Source organism: Scyliorhinus torazame, chromosome 18 (assembly GCF_047496885.1).
Source record: "Scyliorhinus torazame isolate Kashiwa2021f chromosome 18, sScyTor2.1, whole genome shotgun sequence".
Lineage (NCBI taxonomy): Eukaryota > Metazoa > Chordata > Chondrichthyes > Carcharhiniformes > Scyliorhinidae > Scyliorhinus > Scyliorhinus torazame.
Window position 1 is genome coordinate 69759343 of NC_092724.1, and position 20681 is coordinate 69780023.

General features: G+C 44.0%; 1 protein-coding gene across 3 annotated transcripts in view; it reads left to right on the plus strand.

Annotated features, from left to right (window-relative positions):
• Nucleotides 1-20681, plus strand: part of LOC140395284 (uncharacterized) — a 238102-nt gene that overhangs the window by 79193 nt on the left and 138228 nt on the right. For all 3 annotated transcript variants that reach the window (XM_072482859.1, XM_072482857.1, XM_072482858.1), the window contains one exon: nucleotides 3678-3906. In XM_072482859.1, the coding sequence (XP_072338960.1) occupies nucleotides 3678-3906 (229 nt within the window). The remainder of the gene's footprint in view (nucleotides 1-3677; nucleotides 3907-20681) is intronic.

A 20681-nucleotide genomic window follows, 5' to 3' on the forward strand; every position in this document is an offset into this window, starting at 1 on the left:
AGCAACTGTGCTGCCGTGTTGGGGGTTCGGGGAGCAGTAATCGGGTTCAGGTGATCATCAGTGGGGGTGGGGCTTGTCAGAGAGTGTGGTCATGGGGTTGTCTTTGGTGGTATAGTTACCCAGACGAGTACAACGTGATTTTATCCTTCTAACCTTTCCTGTATAACCATTCTGAGATTCGGAACCTTCCAAAGTCTCCAATTTGCTGATGGTGACTGGTGCATTATTTCTCAACTGCTCTGGAGCCTTTGACTCATGCAATCCTCCTCCAGTGACTTTCCTCCATTGTCCCGCTTGGTATAACTGTCTTTGCTTAGTTGCATTCTTGCTTATCCAATCCTGGTTAATGCATCTATTGGTATAATACTAGTTTCCATTTGTGCTGATGACACCAGATCCTCCTCTCTACCACTTCTCTTAAACTCTTCAGTACCTCTGTTTTCAGACAACTTTCCAACATCCAGTTTTGGATGTTGTGCAATTTCCTCGTAAAATAAAGGTTGGCCATAATTTGTGCTTCTCACATGGTGACCAGAGAGAGCATAAAAAAGCTGGTTGGGGGGGCATTACAAATCACAGAATAATACAGCTTTGAATGAGGCCATTCTGCATATTATGTTAGTGCTGGCTCTTTGATGTTTTATGACCAGCCCCAGGTGAGGTTCCCCAGAAGTTCTAGGCGATTTGTCTCCATCCGGATGGAATGCCCCCAGATTGTACAAACCCAGGTGAGGAAGGATGCTGGTTGTGTCTTTATTCAACGCGCCCTCTGCTGGTACAGGTTGAAAATCCCTTTTCCGACATACTTGGGGTTGTGTATTGGATTTTGGAATTTTTCAAATTTCGGAATATATGGTGCAGGTGCTGCGTGCTGGAAGAAAAGTGCAGATTTCAGATGAGGGATGCTCAATCTGTATCATCAAAGGCTTTATCTATAACAAGGTTCACTTTTCCTTGGATACCTATTCCAGACCCAATTGTTATGTTTGAAAAGGAGTCAATTTAACCAGGCTTTCTCGAGTTAAGACCGAGCAAGTTTATTAACTACTAAAAGGTAAAGAGAAATGTGGAAACATCTGCATTCACACCCTGGGCTAGTGCTTGGTCAATTCCAGCACCCGTTCACCACACCACAATTGAAATTAACAAATAATTCTCAGAAAATACCCAAAGATTCTGGTCTTTGGCTGCCCAGTAACTATAGTCAGCAGATTGTAAATTTAAACTCAATTCATTTTTATTACTAACAATAACTATAATTAAATATGCAATTAAATAACTGGTTAACTTTTATCTAATTCCGGAGCAGCGCAGTGGTTAGCAGCGCCAAGGACCCAGGTTTGATCCTGTCCGCGCTTCACTCCGTGTGGAGTTTGCACATTCTCCCCGAGGCTGCATGGGTCTCACCCCCACAAACCCAAAGATGTGCAGGGTAGTGGATTGACCATATTAAATTACCCCTTAATTGGAAAAAAATAATGGGATACTCGAAATTATTTTAAAACTATTTCCCAACCACCCCACCCAACCCCACTTTAACCCTCTGCACATACCCAAGACAGACAAACACGGAGGGGGAAGTGGGGTGTAAAATAATGTCAATCTAGGCCTTTTGTTAGAGATTTTTGTTTTCAATGTAGATTCATCTCTGAAGTTCAGAAACCAGTAGATGAGCAGTATTTCTGAAGAGAGAGAGACCGGGAGAGACAGACATGCACTCTCAGCTGATCTTAGTGTCAAGGATCCAACTGTTACTTCCTGCATCCCCACTCATCTAGGACCCAATCACTGCCTGTCGGGCAGAATACGGCCTTTTGTCAATTCATTGGCCACCAGACAATCAGTCAAACCAAATCCCTCTGATCTCTCGCGTGCCAAAAAATCTGAATTTTTCAATTCGGAAGCTAAACCTCCATAGCACAGTGTACCATTTTGCAACTTTTGAGTTCATCTGCTCAACGTAAAGGTATATGTCCACTAAATATCCATGGATCAAAATGATGACGACACAGTAGAAGAAATGGAAAATAAAGGAAATCTTACAATACGAATTAGAAGTCAGTAATGAGTCAAATATTAAAGTTACACAGAACAGTCCTTAAGTTGCGAGGAGTAGATGACCATTTCAGCCGATACTGTTTGATTCCAGTAGTTGAACTCTGCTGGAGAATAGTTGATTCTTTGATTCAGGCATTCTGTGGTTTGGTAGAAAGATTTTGCTATTTTTCTAGCTGCAATCCTGCTGGCTGACTGACTTTCACAGTCAGAGAGAATTCTCGATGTTCCTGCAAGAGCTGGTTATTTTGCAGGGGGACCTGCCTCGGTTACTGTATCGTCTTCACTGTGGCAAAACTCAAACTGCTCTTCTCACAGCACACACACCCAGATGGATAGACACTGGGCAGCTCCCTCGGCTAGATTTCAACCCCCATCTATGTGTTTTTGATGTGGGAGTCTACTAGTTGATGTGAGCAATTATGCCCTGGGTCTTTGGATGAGGTAGCCGTATTATGTTCCTTTGTCTTTACCAGAGATGGTTATCAGTCTTTGGATTCTTTTACAATACCTTGTCTGGACAACAGGGAAGGGTTATGTTCTTTAGAGAAGCCCCTTGCAGCCATTCCATTCAATGGTTAACTGTACAATCTCTGCCATCTTTCGGGGTCCATGCCCATTTAAAAAAAAATCTAAAACTGGTCACTTTAAAGTCCAACAGTTCAGAATATAATTCCAGAATTTATTCTCCATCATTGTAACAATTGGTCCTACTTCCCTGCTCTTTCCCCACAGCAATGTAAATATTTCAAATTCCCTTTTGAAAGTTGCAATTGAATCCGCTTCCACCAACCCTTCAGACCATGTATTCCAGATCACCTGAGCTTGTGCTTCCAATAAAAGTAATAATTTTGTCACCTCTGGTTCTGGCCCTTCGATTACTACAACAGTTCCACATTATTTTCTCTACTGATCTTGAACATTTGTCAAATTTTCTCTGGTCTTTCATTGCTTGAAGAACAATTTCAGCTCCTCTATTCTCTCCACATAACTAAATAGGATCAAATTCTAGCCATCAACATCACTACATATAAACAAGAAACATATATATTTTTGAATGACTGGGTAATTTTGTGTTTTTCCAAAAGGAACCCCAAGAAATTGGATGGACGTTTGAGAGAAATAAATGTGCAGGGCTGCGGGATAAAGTGAGGGAATGGGACTGATTGGATTGCTTGACAAGGAGCTGGCATAGACCCGATGGGCCACATGTTGTCTTCCTCTGCCTTTCCCTCATTCCTGGTATAACTCTAGTACATTTCTTCACCCTCTCTAAGGCTGTAAAAAATGTTTATTTCCTCCCAAAGGCGTAAACAAAATCCCATGGCACACTTGGATTTAGGTCGTTTATTTTCCCTCTGTGATCGGCAGAACAAAAAAAAACATAAAACTAAATTATTTATGGTGAAGTTTATGGGACCTGACTAGGTACAAATTGGCTGTTGCTTTTGCTTGCACAGCAGTGACTGCACTGCAAAAGTACTTTAGCTGAAATGTGTGATATAAATGCAAGCTATTTTCATTCTTCCTTACTGAACCCTCCATTCTATATCTCATCTGTATTTTGAGTTTCTGTTCCTTTAGATTAAGGCTATTGAGTGGAAGTGCTTTTGTCATTTCAGAAAATGTCTTTCTGGAGTTTCCACACAGTGAATATCAGGAGTGTGATGTTCAGACTTCTGACTCGGGAATGAAAGCCATACCAAAACCTGCCAAAGTCCAGAACTACACGTGTGAATTCTGCACCTTCACCACTTGCCAGTTTCAGAACGTGAAGAAGCATTATCGTAAAGCACATCGTGAAAACCTGTACTTCGAATGCAGAAAATGTTTCTTTTTTAGTGGGAAGAAGTAAGTTTCATTAAAAGCTTCGGTGAAACGATGGGGTTTTAGGCATTTAATTGTCCCCATGGTGTTACAATCTGAAATCGATTTTCAGTATGCACTTTAAATTTTGGAAAAACGTAAATTTACTGGTTATTTTTTGTAGCCTATTGTTGGAAATGAATGTTGATGAGGAAAGGTAGTAGACAGGACTAAAATGGTAACAGTTATTCACATTTTCTCAATTAATCAAAGTGATAATATTCTAGCCAGCAGCATCACTACATGCAATTAATTGGCAATCATATATTTTTGGATGACAGGGTAAATATGTTTTTCAAAAGGAACCCCAACAAATTCGATAGATATTTGAGAGAAATAAACTTGCCGGACTGTGTGATAGAGGGAATGGGACTGATTGGATTGCCCACAGAGCTGGCATGGACTTGATGTGGCAAATGCCACCCTCCTGTGCATTATGAATAAAATTGAAATTTCCTCAGCACTAGAATCAAACCCAGAGATGGTTTGTGTAAGTATTTATGCAGAACAAAATTAATTAAAAACAGAAGCTAACCATAGTACTGAATGAGGCTGTTCAACCCATTGCCTCTGTGCCATCTCTTTCCAAGAGCAATCCAGTTGGTCCTACTCGTTTGCTTTTTTGTTTCTTTCTCTGCAGGTAATTGTCCAAATCTCATTTGAAAGCTACTTTTGAGTCTTGTTTTCACCTATCCGAGTGTATTTCAGATCATCCTAACTTGCGGTGTACAAAGAATTTACCCCATGTCGCCTCTGATTTACATAGAAGCATACAAAGAAAATAAAAGCAAAGGGAGCCCAATTGGCCCTTCATTATGATCATGGCAGACCATAAAGTTCAACATCCTGATCAACCCCCCCCCGATATCCCTTTAGCCCCAAGAGCTATCTAATTCCTTTAAATTGCACAACGCTTAGGCCACAACTACTTTTTGTGGTAGTGAATTCCATAGATTTACATAGAAACATACATAGTAAATAGAAGCATTTATTTTTGGCAAGTACCTTAAATCTGTGTCATTGGTTATCAGCCCTTTCTCTAGACATTGGAAATGGTTTCTCTTTATTTACTCTATCTAAATCCTTCATGATTTTAAACACGTCTATCAAATCTCCTATTTGCATTCTCTGCTTAAGGGGTATAATCACAGCTTCCCTCCCTGTTGAATAGTTTTTGAAGTTTCCCACTCGTGTATAGACTAAAAAAAATTTTTTTAAATTCAAAATGTTCCCCAAATAGCTTCTGAAAATATGTGCATTGAATTTGAGAAAATCGAAAACTCTTACCTACTTTCCCCTCTCAAAAAAAATGTTGGCTGTTAGTAGCAAATAGAATTGGGAAAACAAGAGAAGTTGGACATTCTTCCTCATTCATTGTGTTGGCACACATAGATAATTGTTCTCATCTTATAGGGAAAATTACCTGGGACACTTAAGGAAACTGCGCATCAAGTGAGCAGATGATTGTTCTTCACACCAGTACACAAAGTTATTGTTTTGCGCTTTTTGGCAGCAGGTCTTGCTGCCTTCCAAGGTTTTCTTTTGGGAGGAAACTCATTTGAATTTTATCTACTCGGGACCAATCATTTGATATTTTAGCATTGCGATTATGGTTCTGGTTAGCAACTAGAGTTTGTGACAATTTATGAAACATTGTAAATAAATCTAATTTGTGGTTAACGGCCAGTGTGATGATGAATCTCGTTATGGAAGGTTAATATAATTTACTAGTCAGGTTATTATAGGCTTCAGCTATTGTTTATCTTTTTTCTTTCAGAAATCTTGGACCATATTGTTGCCTGAAATCGGTAATCTAAGTACTCCCTACTCAAAGCCATCAAGGCTGGTGTCCCTAATAGTATTGAAACCAAACTTGTCAAAGTTGGCATGTTACTGTGAATACAGCTCGCTATATTATCTCTATTTTTGCTTTTTTGATGCTGTTAACGCTTTCATCTCCCTAGCAAGGCTCGTGGCTGGTTTCGCTCCCTGCTGTCTGTGTAAATTGCATCATCTCAACTAGTTTCTCCAACTGTGTTTTATTGTAATAATCTTATCTTAACATTTGAATTACATGTTGGTTTGGGGCAATGTTACCAGAAAACATCAGGTCAGTTTTTACCTGTATGTTGATAACATCCAATATGTTGCACTCTATTCCAGTGATCACAGTTGCCATTGTCTCTAACTGTCCAGCTACATTAAGATCTGGATGAGCCAAAGCTTTCTCTGGTGTTAGGGTCTTGGAACTCACATCCTGAAAGGGGGGCTGGAGGCAGAAACTCTCACCACATTTAAAAATACTTGGATGTCCACTTGAAGAGGCGTGGCCTGCAGTGTTACAGACCTCATGCAGGAAGGCAAGGATTAGGATTGATAGCTCCTCACCAACCATGATGGGCTGAATGGATTCCTGTGTTGTATGATTCATGTCACTCCTGCTAAATGTAAGCCATCTTCTTTGACTCTTATACTTACACACGCTGACTCAGGACAGATGTAACAACTTAAAATTGGCCATCCAAGAGATGCTGTGAACCATCAACAATAGCAGAATTGTATTCAACCACAATCTGTAACCTCGTGCCCAGCAAACCCCTCACTTTGCCATTACCATTGAGCCAGGGAATCAACCGTGGTTCAATGGAAAGTGTAAGAGAATATCCTAGAGCAACAATAGACATGTCTAAAACTGAGATGTCGCTATGGTGAAGAAGTTACAACACAGGACACCATGCATATTAAAGACCAAAAGCAACAGGCTATAAACAGAACTAAGTTATCTGTAACCAACTAATCAGATCAAAGCTCTGCAGTCCTGCTGCATCCAGTCTTGAATTGTGGTGGACAGTTAAACAACAAACAAGAGGCGGACGTTTGCGGCAATAATATTGTAGAATTTTTCATCAAGATGGAGAGCGAAGTAGTTGATTCTAGAGCGAAGTAGTTGATTCTGAGACTCGGGTCCAGAATCTTTATAAAGGAAACTACGATGATATGTGGCTTGAGTTGGTTTTCATCAATTGGGCAATGTTACTTAAAGGGGTGACGGTGGATGAGCAATGGCAAACATTCAAGGAGCACATGGGGGAACTACATCAATTGTGTGTTCCTCTCTGGCACAAAGGGAAGATGGGAAAGGTGGCCAATCCATGGCTTGCAAGGGAAATTAGAGATCGTATTCGATCCAAGGAAGAAGCATACAAATTGGCCAAGAAAAACAGCAGGATTGGGAGCAGTTTAGAATTCAGCAAAGAATGGCCAAGGGGAAAATAGAGTACAAGAGTACAATGGCCTGCGGGGAACACAAAAACTGACTAAAGCTTTCTATAGATACATGAAAAGAAAAAGATTGGTGAAAACAAATTACAGTCAGAAACAGGGGAATGTATAATAGGAGACAAAGAAATGGTTCAGTAACTAAATGCATACTTCTTCACAAACGAGGCCACAAATTGGATACCAGAAATGTTCTGGACCACAGGCTTTAGTGAGAGGGAGGAATTGAAAGGAGATCAATATTAGGAGAGAAATGGACTTGGGGGAATTGGTGGTAATGAAGCCTGATAAATCCCCAAGGCCTGATAATCTACGTCCCAGAGTACTTCAGGAAGTGGTTCTAGAAATAGTGGATGCATTGGTGGTCATCTTCCAAGATTCTATAGGTTCTGGAACAGTTCCTGCAGATCAGAGGGTAGCTAATGTAACTCCACTATTTAAAATAGGAGGTAGAGGGAAAACGGAATTATAGACCAGTAAGCCTGACGTTGGTAGTAGGGAAAATTCATTATCAAATATTTTATAGCAGGGCACTTAGAAAACAATGGCAGCATTGGACAGAGTCGGCATGGATTTATGAAGGGGAAATTATGTTTGACAAACCTGGAATTTCTCGAGGATGTGACTAGTAAGTTGATGAGGGGGAGCCAGTGGATGTGGTATATTGGGGCTTTAGAAAGCTTTTGACAGTCCCACTTAAGAGATTAACATGTAAAATTAAAGTACTGTATTGAGATGGATGGAGAGAAAACTGGTTAGCAGGCAGGAAACAGTGGTAATTAATGGGTCTTTTTCAAATTGGCAGGCAGTGACTAGTGGGATACCACAGGGAACGGTGCTGGGACCCCAGCTATTCACAATAAATATTAATGGTTTAGATGAGGCACCAAGTTGGGTGAGCTGTGAAGAGGATGCAGAGATCCATTAGTGTGATTTGGACAAATTAAGTGAGTGGGCAAATGAATGGTAGATGCAGTACAATTTGGATAAATGCGAGGTTATCCACTTTGGTAGCAAAGCGAGAGGCAGACTATTATCTGAATGGCCAGGAGACAGGAATGTGCAATGAGACCTGGGTGTCCTCATACACCAGTCACTGAAGGTAAGCGCACGGGTACAGCAGGCAGAAAAGAAGGCAAATGGTATGCTAGCTTACATTGCAAGAGGATTTGAGTACAGGAGCAGGAAAGTCTTGCTGCAATTATACAGGCTCTTAGTAAAGCCACAGCTGGAATATTGTGTGCAGTTTTGGTCTTATCTGAGGAATGATCTTGCTCCAGAGGGAGTGCAACAAAGGTTTACCAGTCTAATTTCTAGGATGGCGAGACTGACGAGAATTTGAATCGGTTTGGATTGATTTCGCTGGAGTTGAGAAGAACGGGGGAGGGGGGAATCTCATAGAAACCTATAAAATTCTAACAGGATTAAACAGGGTAGATGCAGGAAGGATGTTCCTGATGGTGGGTGTCCAAAACCAGGGGTCACTGTCAGGATACGGGGTAAACCATTGAGGACACAGATGACAAGAAATTTCTTCACCCAGCGAGTGGTGAGCCTGTGGAATCCGTTACCACAGGAAATAGTTGAGGCCAAGAAGCAGTTAGATATAGCACCTGGGACAAAGGGGAGCAAAGGATATGGAGGGGAAAGCGGGATTAGGCTATTCGATGATCAGCCATGATAATGAATGGCAGAGCAGGCTTGAAGGGCCGAATGGCCTCCTATTTTCTATGTTTCACTAATGGCCTCATTCTGAATGATGGAAGAATCTAACTAGTAAGTGCAAAATTCAAGACTGAAGGATTTCCAACTGTTTTCAGCCAGAAATGCCTAATGGATGATCCATCTCTGCATACTACGAGGTTCCCAGCATCACAGAAATCAGTCTTCGGCCAATTTGATTATCATCTTGAGCTGGATTCTCTGATTCTGAGGCTATGTCCCCACGTTGGCTTGGGAACAGTGGCGTTTAACGCCAGACAAACCGATCGTCTGATTGGCTGGGGATTAGCATGCCGGCAGTTTAGAGCACTCGGCTCTAGCTGCTGATACTGCCTGGAAAATTGTCGGGTCCGTGGTTGCACTGCGGCGGCCTGCAGCAGCTGCGCCATGCTACATGGCGGAAGCCGCTCGCGGACCTGCCCCGCAAAATAGTGCCCCCCCCCTTTGGCTGGCTCGTGCCCTGGGCAATCCCCCCACAGTGCCCCCAGACCCTGATCAAGTCCCCCTCAGCCTGCGGATCGGCCCATCCCCGATTGTGGTGGCGCTGGACTGAGTCCGCAGCCGCCATGCTGAGTTCTCAACGGATGAGACCACACTCAATCGACGCCGGTTGGGCGGAAAATGGGCGGGCCTCAGGCAATGTCCTGAGGCCATCAATACGTGGCGTATTCTCGGAGTACGCCGCTTTAGAGAGGGCGGAGCATCGCAAAAGCGGCGCTGCCCTGACTTGGTCGGAAACCTTGATTCTGTGGCTGATCGTCGAATGCGATTGCGGCGCCTGCGACTGGAGAATCCAGCCCCTGATCTCAAGAAATGGCTGAAGGCACTGGCTACAGAAAAGACTCTGGGCCCTCACAATCCAGCTGTAATTTGTACTCTAGAACTAGCTCTGCCCCTCGTCAGTCTGTTGCAACAATACTATGACAATGTGGGAAACTTACTCCGGTATATTTGATCCACAGAAATAATGCAAATCCAACCCAATCTACACTCAATCATTAGCAAAGCTGATAGTGTTATCAAGTGGCACTTACTCAGCAATACTCTGTATAAGTTCCACCAAGGCCACTTCTCTCCAGATCTCATTACAGCCTCTGCTCTTTTGCCCTTGTTTGGACTAAATTCCAGATGTTAGATGGGATTGGCTGTACATAAGACACAGAGCAGAGATAGGCCACTCGGCCCATCGAGTGGCTGATATTTTTCTCATCCCCATTCTCTTGCCTTCTCCCATAACCCTTGATCCCCTTATTAATCAAGAACTACCAATCTCTGTCTTAAAGACACTCAGTGATTTGGCCTCCACAGCCTTCTGCGGCAAAGAGTTCCACAGATTCACCACCCTCTTGCTGAAGACATTTTTCTTCATCTCTGTTTTGAATCGTTGCTTTAGTCTGAGATTGTGTCCTCTGGTTCTAGTTTTTCCTATGAGTGGAAACATCCTTTCCACATCCACTCTATCCAGACCTTGCAGTATCCTTAAAGTTTCAATAAGACCCCCCCCCCCCCCCCCCATCCTTCTAAACTCCCAACGAGTACAGACCCAGAGTCCTCATATGACCAACTCTTCATTCCACGGATCATTCTTGGAAAGGGCCCAGAAGAGGTTCACAAGGCCAACACACACTTCCTTAGATACGGGCCCTTGGCATCAAGGCAGCAGTGTAGCATCAACACGCCCTACAACAAAGGGAGGTTGTTGTGTTTTTTTGGAGGCCAATCACCTAAGCCCAAGGATGGTGTTGCAGGAGTTCTCTGGGTACAGTCCAAGGTCTAACGTCTTCAGCTGCTTAATTGATGATCAGGCCTCCATCAGATCAGAAATGGGGATGTACAAGACATGGGCACAAATCAGGAATGTGTTTGAAAGCTTTCCACATATCTGGATTAGTGCAGCTCCAATAGCACTCGAGAAGTTCAGCACTGAAGGAAAAAGCAGCCTGCTTGATCACTATCCCATCGACCACTGATACTGATTGGCAGCACTGCATACCATCTACAAGTTGTACTGCATCAGCTCACCAAAGCTCTTTTGACAGCACCTTCCGGAGACGTGACCTCTATCACAGAGAAGGACAAGGGCTTTAGACTCATGGGAACACCACCATATGCAAGTTCCCCACACTATCCTGACTTGGAACTATATCGTTCCTTCACTTGTTGCTAGGTCAAAAGCCTGGAACTCCCTTCATAACAACAGTGTAGGTGTAACCTTCAGCGATTCCTTCACTGTCTCTGGGCTAAAATCCTGAATTCCCTAATGTGATAGCAAAGTGTGACATCACAGGTAAGTCCTAAGGCTGGTGAGTATTGCTTGGGGATTTAACAAATGGCAAATTAAAAATGATGAGTATTAATAAGTAACAGGTGGTAGCTGGTGAATATAGTTTATTTTTAAGTAGGGTTTGTTCCTAGTAAATATTAATAGGCTTTATTAGTATTAAGTTTATTAATAGAAGTAATGTCTATTAATAGTAGTACGGTTTATTAGCAATAGCAAGATTAACTAACAAATAAAATAAATGGCAGGGCTGCAGTGATCTGTAGAATGCACACGCTGTGCTATATGGGGGATCCAGGGTGCTTCCTGTGCAGTAAATATTAGTTGCAGAGGCTTGAGCTACCAGTTTTGGAACTTGAGCGCAATTGACATCACTGCCACACGTCCATGAGGTTCAGAGCTTTATGGATAGCAGGTTTATAGACCTGACCTAAGAGTATGCAGGAAAAAGTATTTGGGGCAACACGGTAGCATTGCGGATAGCACAATTGCTTCACAGCTCCAGGGTCCCAGGTTCGATTCCGGCTTGGGTCACTGTCTGTGCGGAGTCTGCACATCCTCCCTGTGTGTGCGTGGGTTTCCTCCGGGTGCTCCGGTTTCCTTCCACAGTCCAAAGATGTGCAGGTTAGGTGGATTGGCCCTGATAAATTGCCCTTCGTGTCCAAAATTGCCCTTAGTGTTGGGTGAGGTTACTGGGTTATGGGGATAGGGTGGAGGTGTTAACCTTGGGTAGGGTGCTCTTTCCAAGAGCCGGTGCAGACTCGATGGGCCGAATGGCCTCCTTCTGCACTGTAAATGCTATGAAAAGAAGGGATGGGTGACCACTAGCTATTTAAAAGAGTGCGCAGGTAGTGCAGCATCCTACACTCCAACCAGTAATTCGATCTGAAAACCGATGAAAGTGATGGTTTGTCTGGGGAGTGCAGCCAGAGCCAGGTCTATGCCACCATGGGTGAATCAGCTGTATATGGGGGACAAGGAAAACTGGAAAAACCACAGTGATAGATGATTTGGTAATTAGGGGAATAGATGGACATTTCTGTGTGAATCCAAAGTGGTGTATTGCACCCTGGTTCAGGGTCAGGAATGTTAAGTAATGGGTTAAGAGACATTGCAATTAGTTGTCTCATTTATGTTAAGTATCCATTAATTGACACTGATATGTAAAGGGGCTTCAGGTGGCCTTTGTGTCAGGTTTTGTGATAGAGTTTTGTGCAAAGGCTGTTGGAATGAAATAAATGTGTGTTTGTGAAAAAGGAACAGAACTTTAGACTCTTCATATCACAGCAACTAAAACGTCTAACAATTGGTAGCAGAGGATGGTTGCTGTGTAAATGTGAAGGGTTGAATGATACAACTTTTCCAGATCAGACCAAGGAGTGAGTGAAAAAAGAAAACTAAAAGGATATATGGCTGAACCAAGGATAACGATGACTGAATATGACTATCCTCCCTTATTTTCTGAAAGTGAATCGTATGACCAATGGTGAAGTGCAGTAGTTATGTGGACTAAGGTAACTGCTTTGGGAAAGAGAAAACAAGGTATGGCATTGACTCTTTCTCTACCATATGGCAGTAAAATCCGAAACAAAGTGCTTTCTGAGCTGGAATTGGAAGAGTTAGACTCCGAAGAAGGTCTGGAGACTTTATTACATTATATTGATAAGATTTATAAGAAAGATGACTTGTTAAGTGCGTATGAAGCATGGTTGGATTTTGATAAGTTCCGGAAAATGGAGGATATCTCCATGGAAGACTATATAATGGAATTTGGCAGACTATATAAAAGGCTGCAGAAACACAACCTGGAATTTCCACAGTCTGTGTTGGCCTTTAAATTACTTGACTGTGCTATAGTGAGCAACATGGATAGGCTCCTGGTTTTGACAGGAGTTCAGTTTACTGATAAGGATACCTTATTCGAACAGATGACAAAAGCTTTACAAAAGTTTCTGGGGAAACATTCGATTCCGATGGCTCTGATGACCCAAATAGGTCAGCCTGCAATAAGGCAGAATATGGAAGATACACTAGTAACAGGATGGCGAAATCGTATGGCTACGAACAGGGCTCAAGACTATAGACGGAGACCGAGACAAGGAAATTATGAAGACAGAAACCCAGTTAGAACCTACAATAGGAAGATGAACCCCAGAAATGCACGGGGCATGATAAATCGATGTTTTCGATGTGACTCTCAATACCATTATGCTTTCAACTGTCCAACTCGTTATGATAGAGTGTTTGAAGCGACACATGACACGGAAGAGTCAGAAGAGGAAAAAGATAGTGACCAGAAAGAAGGCATTGTCCTATTGACAAGTGGTTTTACGCCGGTAATGAGGGTGTTGGTTGCAGAATCCTTCAACTGTGCTGTATTGGACAGTGGCTGCACATCTACTGTGTGTGGAATTGACTGGTTAAAATGTTACCTGGACTCTTTGAATGCTGAAAATCGTAACAAGGTTAAGGAATTTGAAAGTTCCACAAGTTTCAGGTTTGGGGATGATAATACTCTGAAGTCGCTGAAAAGAGTGGTGATCCCTTGCAATATTGCCGGAGTGAATCATTTCATTAGCACGGATATTGTATCAAGTGAGATACCTTTGCTTCTGAGCATACCGTCGATGAAGAAAGCACACATGAAACTGGATATGGAACAGGATAAGGCAACAGTTTTTGGAAAGACGGTGGACTTACGATTTACACAGTCGGGACACTATTGTATTCCATTACTGACAAATAATATTTCAAGTAGTGGTTAAGGATGTGTTAATGGCAATTGAAAATGGGACTTTAGCCGATTAAAAAGCTTGTGGTATTAAAACTGCATAGGCAGTTCGGTGGCTGAAAAATTTATTAAAGGATGCAGGGGTAAGGGATAACGACTATACTAAACTGATAGAACAGGTTAGTGACCGCTGTGATGTTTGTAGGAAGTACAGAGGGACACCAGCACGACCGATAGTAACCCTACCTTTGGCCAGGGATTTTAATGACATTGTGGCCATGGACCTTAAGATCTGGGATAAAGCAAATAATATATTTATTTTGCACTTTATAGATTTAGCAACCAGGTTTAGTCAATCAACGATTGTACGAAGTAAAGAAAAGAGTGTAATTCTGGATCAAATCGTGGAAAAATGGATAGGGACAGGAATGGGACCACCAGCAAAATTCCTGATGGACAATGGGGGAGAATTTGCTAATGATGAGTTTAAGGATATGTGTGAAAACATGAATATCAGAGTTATGAATACAGCTGCAGAAAGCCCATTTAGTAATGGTGTCTGCGAAAGAAATCATGCTGTCATCGACGACATGCTTCGGAAACTTTTGGAAGATCGACCAAATTGCAGGATAAATTCAGCTTTAGCATGGGCAGTACATGCAAAGAATTCATTGCAGATGGCTGGGGGCTATAGTCCTTATCAATTAGTGTTTGGTAGAAATCCTACAATTCCATCCATTTTGGATGACCAGCCTCCAGCTTGGGAGGGGGACTACAATTAGCTCTGGTTTTGCTGAACATTTAAATGCATTACATAGCAGTAGAAAAGCTTTTTTGGAAACAGAAGTCTCTGAAAGAATTCACAGAGCTTTAAGACAACGTACAGCCATCAGATGCCGTTTTTCAGCAAGGAGGCAAGGTATACTATAAGAGAGACTATTCTAATGAATGGAAAGGCCCAGGGAAGATCACAGGCATAGATGGCAAAACAATTATTTTGCAACATGGTAATCAAACTATTAGGGTACATTCATCAAGGATAATGGGTACAGATTATAAATTTTCAAATTTAGACAGAGCAGACAGACATGACGAGGAACCAGAGTCATCTGGTACGCATGTTACAGATCTATGAGGACCAATTAACTGATATAGACCGGGTTTCTGTGGAGGAACACAACACTTCTGATGAATGAGAACAGGCCATTTTTCCGAAAGGGCAACTGCCAAAAGTTGGTACAAAAGTGACATAGTTGCCTGAAGGGTCTAGTCAATGGAAGGATGCAACTGTTATTAGTAGAGCAGGGAAGGACACTGGAAAGTACAACCATTGGTTGAATGTACAGCATTCAGGGGAAGGAGTCAAGACAATGGATTGGGAAAACGAAGTTCAAAAATGGAGGGCACAGAAACGCAGTGCCAGTTCAGATAGTACATCGGATAGTGAACAGGTCCGCAGGAAAAAGTCGAGAACTATTGAAAGGCCATCGCACAGCAGAAGGGAAAGATCAAGCAGTAGCAGTACAGAACGAGATACCAGGCGGGAGAGGGGACGTAGTTTGTCAAGATCTCGGAACATGAGTAAGACTACAAATACTAATAGGAGTAGAAGCCCACATGCACGTGAGATTTTGGTGGCTTCTGTTGCTCTTATTAGCCTTAGTTTTATTAGCTCTAATTCTGTCACCATTGCTCACGAGTCGCCAGGTATCTTTCTGATACCGCCACGTGGTTCAAGTTCAAGTAATGATTAATAATGCAGCACACCACTTAGTAAAAGTTAAATCAATGATCATTTATTATATACAGCAATAAATACTTATACAATAATCCTACTCCTAGACTATTACCTACCACTAAAGGCCAATACTTAACTTTGGTGATGGCCCACCAGGTCAGGGAAACAAATGGTCTATCGAATTGGGTCTGGCCTGTGGGATTCAAAAAGGCTGGTACAAGTCGTTAGTCTGGAGCACCTATCTGGTAGCGATCGCTGGAGTAACACTTACTTGTTGCATCGGCGAAGGGTCTCGAAGATTGCGAGTAGGAGAAGAAGGGGCGATCTGTACTTGGCCCCTATTTTTATAGTTCCCAGGGGCTTCCCGCCTCTCGGGGCGGGCCTTGACCCTGGTTCCAAGTGATTGGACTTGGTCCCAATCACTTGGTTCAATATGCTCCAATAATGGGGCGATTCCTTGATCGGGGGGGTGGTCGTCCACTTTTCTTTGTCTCAGCCACTGCTGGCGCCGAAAAGTCTGGATCGGCTTTATGTTGCTAATGTGTAGCAATTGTTCCTGGGGATGGCTGCTTAGTATGCAGCTGGCTGGGTTGTTGTGCTGTTATGGTTGCAGGTATCGGTCTGGGCCGACTTCCTCAGAGCCGAATACACTGTTTTGCCTGCAGCCGTCCGTTTGAGTCCTGTTGGCTGATTTTCCCATCAGCCTCTTTCGTTCGCCATTTTAGATCGGGGTTTGACCAAATACTCGGGAATCAGCCATTTTAGGTGGCTACATTCCCTCCTTGTGATCCTAACGCGAAGCGTGAAGGATCACATAAACTTTGTTCGTTCCATTTTCTGACCGGGGGGGACATCTCCTACATGGCCTCTGCTCTGACACTAGCTATGCACAAACATTTTTTACCTAACAATTCTAAGGGCGCTATGTCAGGCAGGGGCATGCATTTACAAAATAAAAAACTTGGAACCTCTAATTTTACCTAAATACACTATACTCACTAAACATTGCATTATCCTATCTTCCTAAAACATACAACAACAATCACAACATTTAATATACTCTTTCCTGGCTTGGCAGTAAAGCTCAGGATCATGCATTTTTTTTTTGTTCAGGTAAAGTTTTGTACATTTTTTTTATTTACAGTAATAACGCAAGTGAATGCTCTTTATTATTTTGTTCTAGATCGCGGGGGTCTGGTCATAACCGAATATAGGGGATCTGCTCCGACATACCGGGGTTCGGGCGCGGTACGCCCGCCTTCTCCATTTGCGGAGGCGCATAGTTTGCACTACACAGCAGAGTATCGCCAACGCTAACAGTGCTTCAATCACCTGGTACACCAGGAAGATGCAGTGTCGCTGGTGACTGGGCTCTGGGTACTGCGGGGCAGTGAAACATTAACGGCAGGGAGGTTTGAAGTAATGGGGTCCGCGTTCCCGCGCAACCAAGTGTTCATGAAAAAAATGTTGAGCACGATGCAAGAAGTCCTCATGGCTGTCCTGGCTGTCTTCTTTCCTTTTCCTTCTTGTGTTCTTTTGTTTTCTCCGGTCCTGGAGCCTCTGGAGTTCTGTAAAAACAAGCGTAGTATCTGTAACTACCTTGGTTTAATATCCGGTGTGTTAGTGTGTCTGTCCTTTTGGGGCCAATTATTCCCTTATAATTGCAATTATTCCCTTATAATTGGTCACTATGTGTGACTTCCTCATTTTTTTTTTTTCAAAAACAAATTTTAGGACACGGCACACTTCCCAATGACAGACCAGTGCTGATTTACCATCCAAATGTTCCAGGATGTAAATAGCATATGGCAGCAACCTAAAGGTTGCCTAAACAAATAAAAACTTTTTGAAATGAAAGAATGTCAAATGGGGTGTGTATGGGCCGCGACGGGTAAGATTTGGATGGAATCCCCGGGTAGGACGGCTACCAATGCCGTATCTCCCCTACCCGAGCGTGTTTGACCAGGGGGGGTCCCCAGGCAGGGCGGGTCTCACGGCGTTTCTCCACTGCCTGAGCAACCGACAAGAACGGGCAAAAATGTAGTCATCGTGGTGTGGTTGCTACAGTGATTCTGTCCTTGAATCAGAAGAGTAGCTACGATCGGGCGTCTAGTACCCGAACCGGTATCAGCTGAAGTGTCTGCAGACAAGCTAGTTCCGCTGAACAAGTGTCTGGTCTGCTGACCAGGTATCTGCAGATAAGTTGGTACCGCTGAACAAGCGGCTGGAAAAAAATTCTCCTGTCGGACAAACAACACAAAACAAACGTACGAACAACATAAAAACATCCTGCAGGTTCCATCAGGAAGTACAACACTTCTCCCAAGCGTTTCCTTTAAACATCATGTGGACACCTCCGTTCTCTGTTGTGAACAGGGTCGCAAAGGGGTTGGCGGCTTGGGAGTCAGACTCAAGGTCGTCCCCTTCTCCCGGGTGCCAAACTCTGGAGTGAATTAAGGCTGAAAGGGCTGCTTGGTGTGAGTTGGGGTTGCTTTCGTCGTTGCGGACGAGTCTGGAGGAATTGTCGCGGTGCCAATAAGTTGTGTTGAGTTGTGTGGGGACAAAGTCGGGGTCGTCCGTGTGGTTCGGTGGTGGGATTTATTTAGAAAAGTGATCATGAAGGGATCACTGGAGTCGAAATCGGAGTCGCTGGGTGTGGGTACGGTTGTATAGGGATAGTAGGGAGGTGTGCTGTGGCTATCGTCCGAGTCACAGTCGCTGTCTCTGCTGCTGCAGTCTGCGGCTGGGCTGGACGTGGTGGGGGTTGGTCAGGTTACGTTGGCTGTGGGCGGGGTGTGGTCTGCTGCGTCAAGCATGATGTGGTGGGCGTGGTTTGACTGTGTTCCATAAGCCTTTAACTGGTTTATATGAAACCACGCAGTCTTACCATTTGGGTATTTTATTTTGTATACCGATGGGCTTACTTTATCATCTGTAATGGAGTACGGACCCGAGTATTTTGGAGACAGGAATGTGCTGGCGTTATATACAGACAACATCACTTGCTGTCCTATATCATACTCCGTTGCATGCACTGCCTTATCAAAACAGGCCTTGCTCTGTTTCTTTTTGGTGCCCAATTTAACTGCGGCTGCTAACTGAGCCGTTTTTACATTAGCAACTAATTGCTTCACGGCTTTCTCGTGGGTGAGGGCCGTAACTTCAGGGTTGGTCAGGTCTAAACCTAACAAGTATTCTGTCCCTTTCATGGGGCGTCCGGTCATAAGGGTGTGTGGGATGTAACCTGTGGAGGTGGAAACAGTGTTACGCGAAAACATCAGCGCAAAAGGGAGGACTGAGTCCCAAGTGGTGTTCTGCTGGACCATTTTTCTGAGGGTGGTTTTTAGGGCCCGATTCATGCGCTCCAATATACCACTCGACTGTGGGTGGTACGCAATGTGGAATTTTTGGGTAATGCCAAATATCGTGAGGACGTTCTGCATGACCCGTCCCGTAAAGTGAGAACCTTGGTCCGATTCAATACTGCGGGGGAGTCCCCATCTTGTAAAGATGTGGTGGGTTAGGATCTTGGCTGTGGTTTTCGCGGTGTTGGTGCGGGCTGGAAATGCTTCTACTCACTTTGTAAAAGTGTCTATGACCACCAGAACATATTTATAGCCATTCCTGCAAGGGGGCAATGGACCTATAAAATCAATCTGGAGGTTAGTCCAGGGGCCGTTAGCGGGTCGGGTGTGGCAGAGTTGGGCCTTTTGGCATATCTATCGGGGTTGTTCTGCGCACAGATAAGGCAATTCTCAATGTAATGGCTTACATCTTCCTTGAGATTTGGCCACCAACAAAGCTGTTTGAGGTGGGCTGTAGTGGGATCGATTCCCTGGTGTCCATGACCATCATGGAATAAACAAATTAATTGGTTCCTATCCTGCTCAGGAACTACATAAAGGGTATCCTTTAACACCACACCGTCATGTGTGGTCAGTGTATTTCTGAACCTCTCGTAGGAGGCTGGAAACTTCCCTTTCACAATCTCAGTGAGAGCGCTATCCTGCTTCTGGGCCTCTACTAGATCCTCGATCCTAGTCTGTGTGACCTGAACTGCACTCACTGGCGCTTTTGGGGGGTTTCCAGAAATACCCATGCCTGGATCCTGCCTCAGCCAGTGCGTCGGCTTTTACATTTCCAGGGGGGGAGGAACGATGGTGGCTGCGGACTTTTATGATCCCAAAAGTCCTGTCCTGGGCTTTTTGTAAAATATGGCGGAGTGATGGGGCTGAGGGGAGGGGTTTCCCATCCGCGGAAACAAATCCTCTTGTTTCCCACAGGGGCAGAAATTCTGTAAGGCTGTTGCAGACATAGAGGCTGTCTGAGTATATGTCTGCTGGGCTGGGGAAGGAATCTGGGTGGTCTACTATGTACGCGATGGCCGTAAGTCCTGCTGCCTGCGCCCCTGCGCGTCCTCAACATAAATCCCGCAACCTGTTATGCGTTGCCCATCTAAGACTGGAAGATCCATCCACATAAATCTTAATGGGGTCACACGTGTCCGGGTGAGGGGGGCTCTGAGATGGAGTACCTATTTTTCTGGGGGGTGTTTTTGCTATAAAGGGGCCTGTGTTGTGGTGTGGAGAGATGATTTCACATTCATGGGGGGTTCCGGGGTACTGTAAATTGTCCGCTAAGTATGTGTGGGTCTTTGTCCGTTTCACTGTGATGTCCCGTCCTTGCAAGAGAAGGGTCCACCTAGCTGCGCGTATTTGGCTGACGGTACCGTCCTTAAGTCGTCCGTCCAGTAAAAGTTGGGTGGGGGGGGGGTTCGGTCAAAATGGTGATGGGGTTCAATCCGGTAATGTAGGAAAAGTACTGGACTGCCCAGAAAACTGCGAGCAGGTGCCTCTCCCAGGCTGAAAATCCCTGCTCCACAGCATCTAAAATTCAGGAGGCATAAGCCACGGGTCTTAACTGGTCGTGCCGTTCCTGCAGGGCACGGCTGAAAGGGTGCAGTCTATGGTCGCTGCCTCTATGGCGTAAGGGGAAAGCGGGTCGGGAAC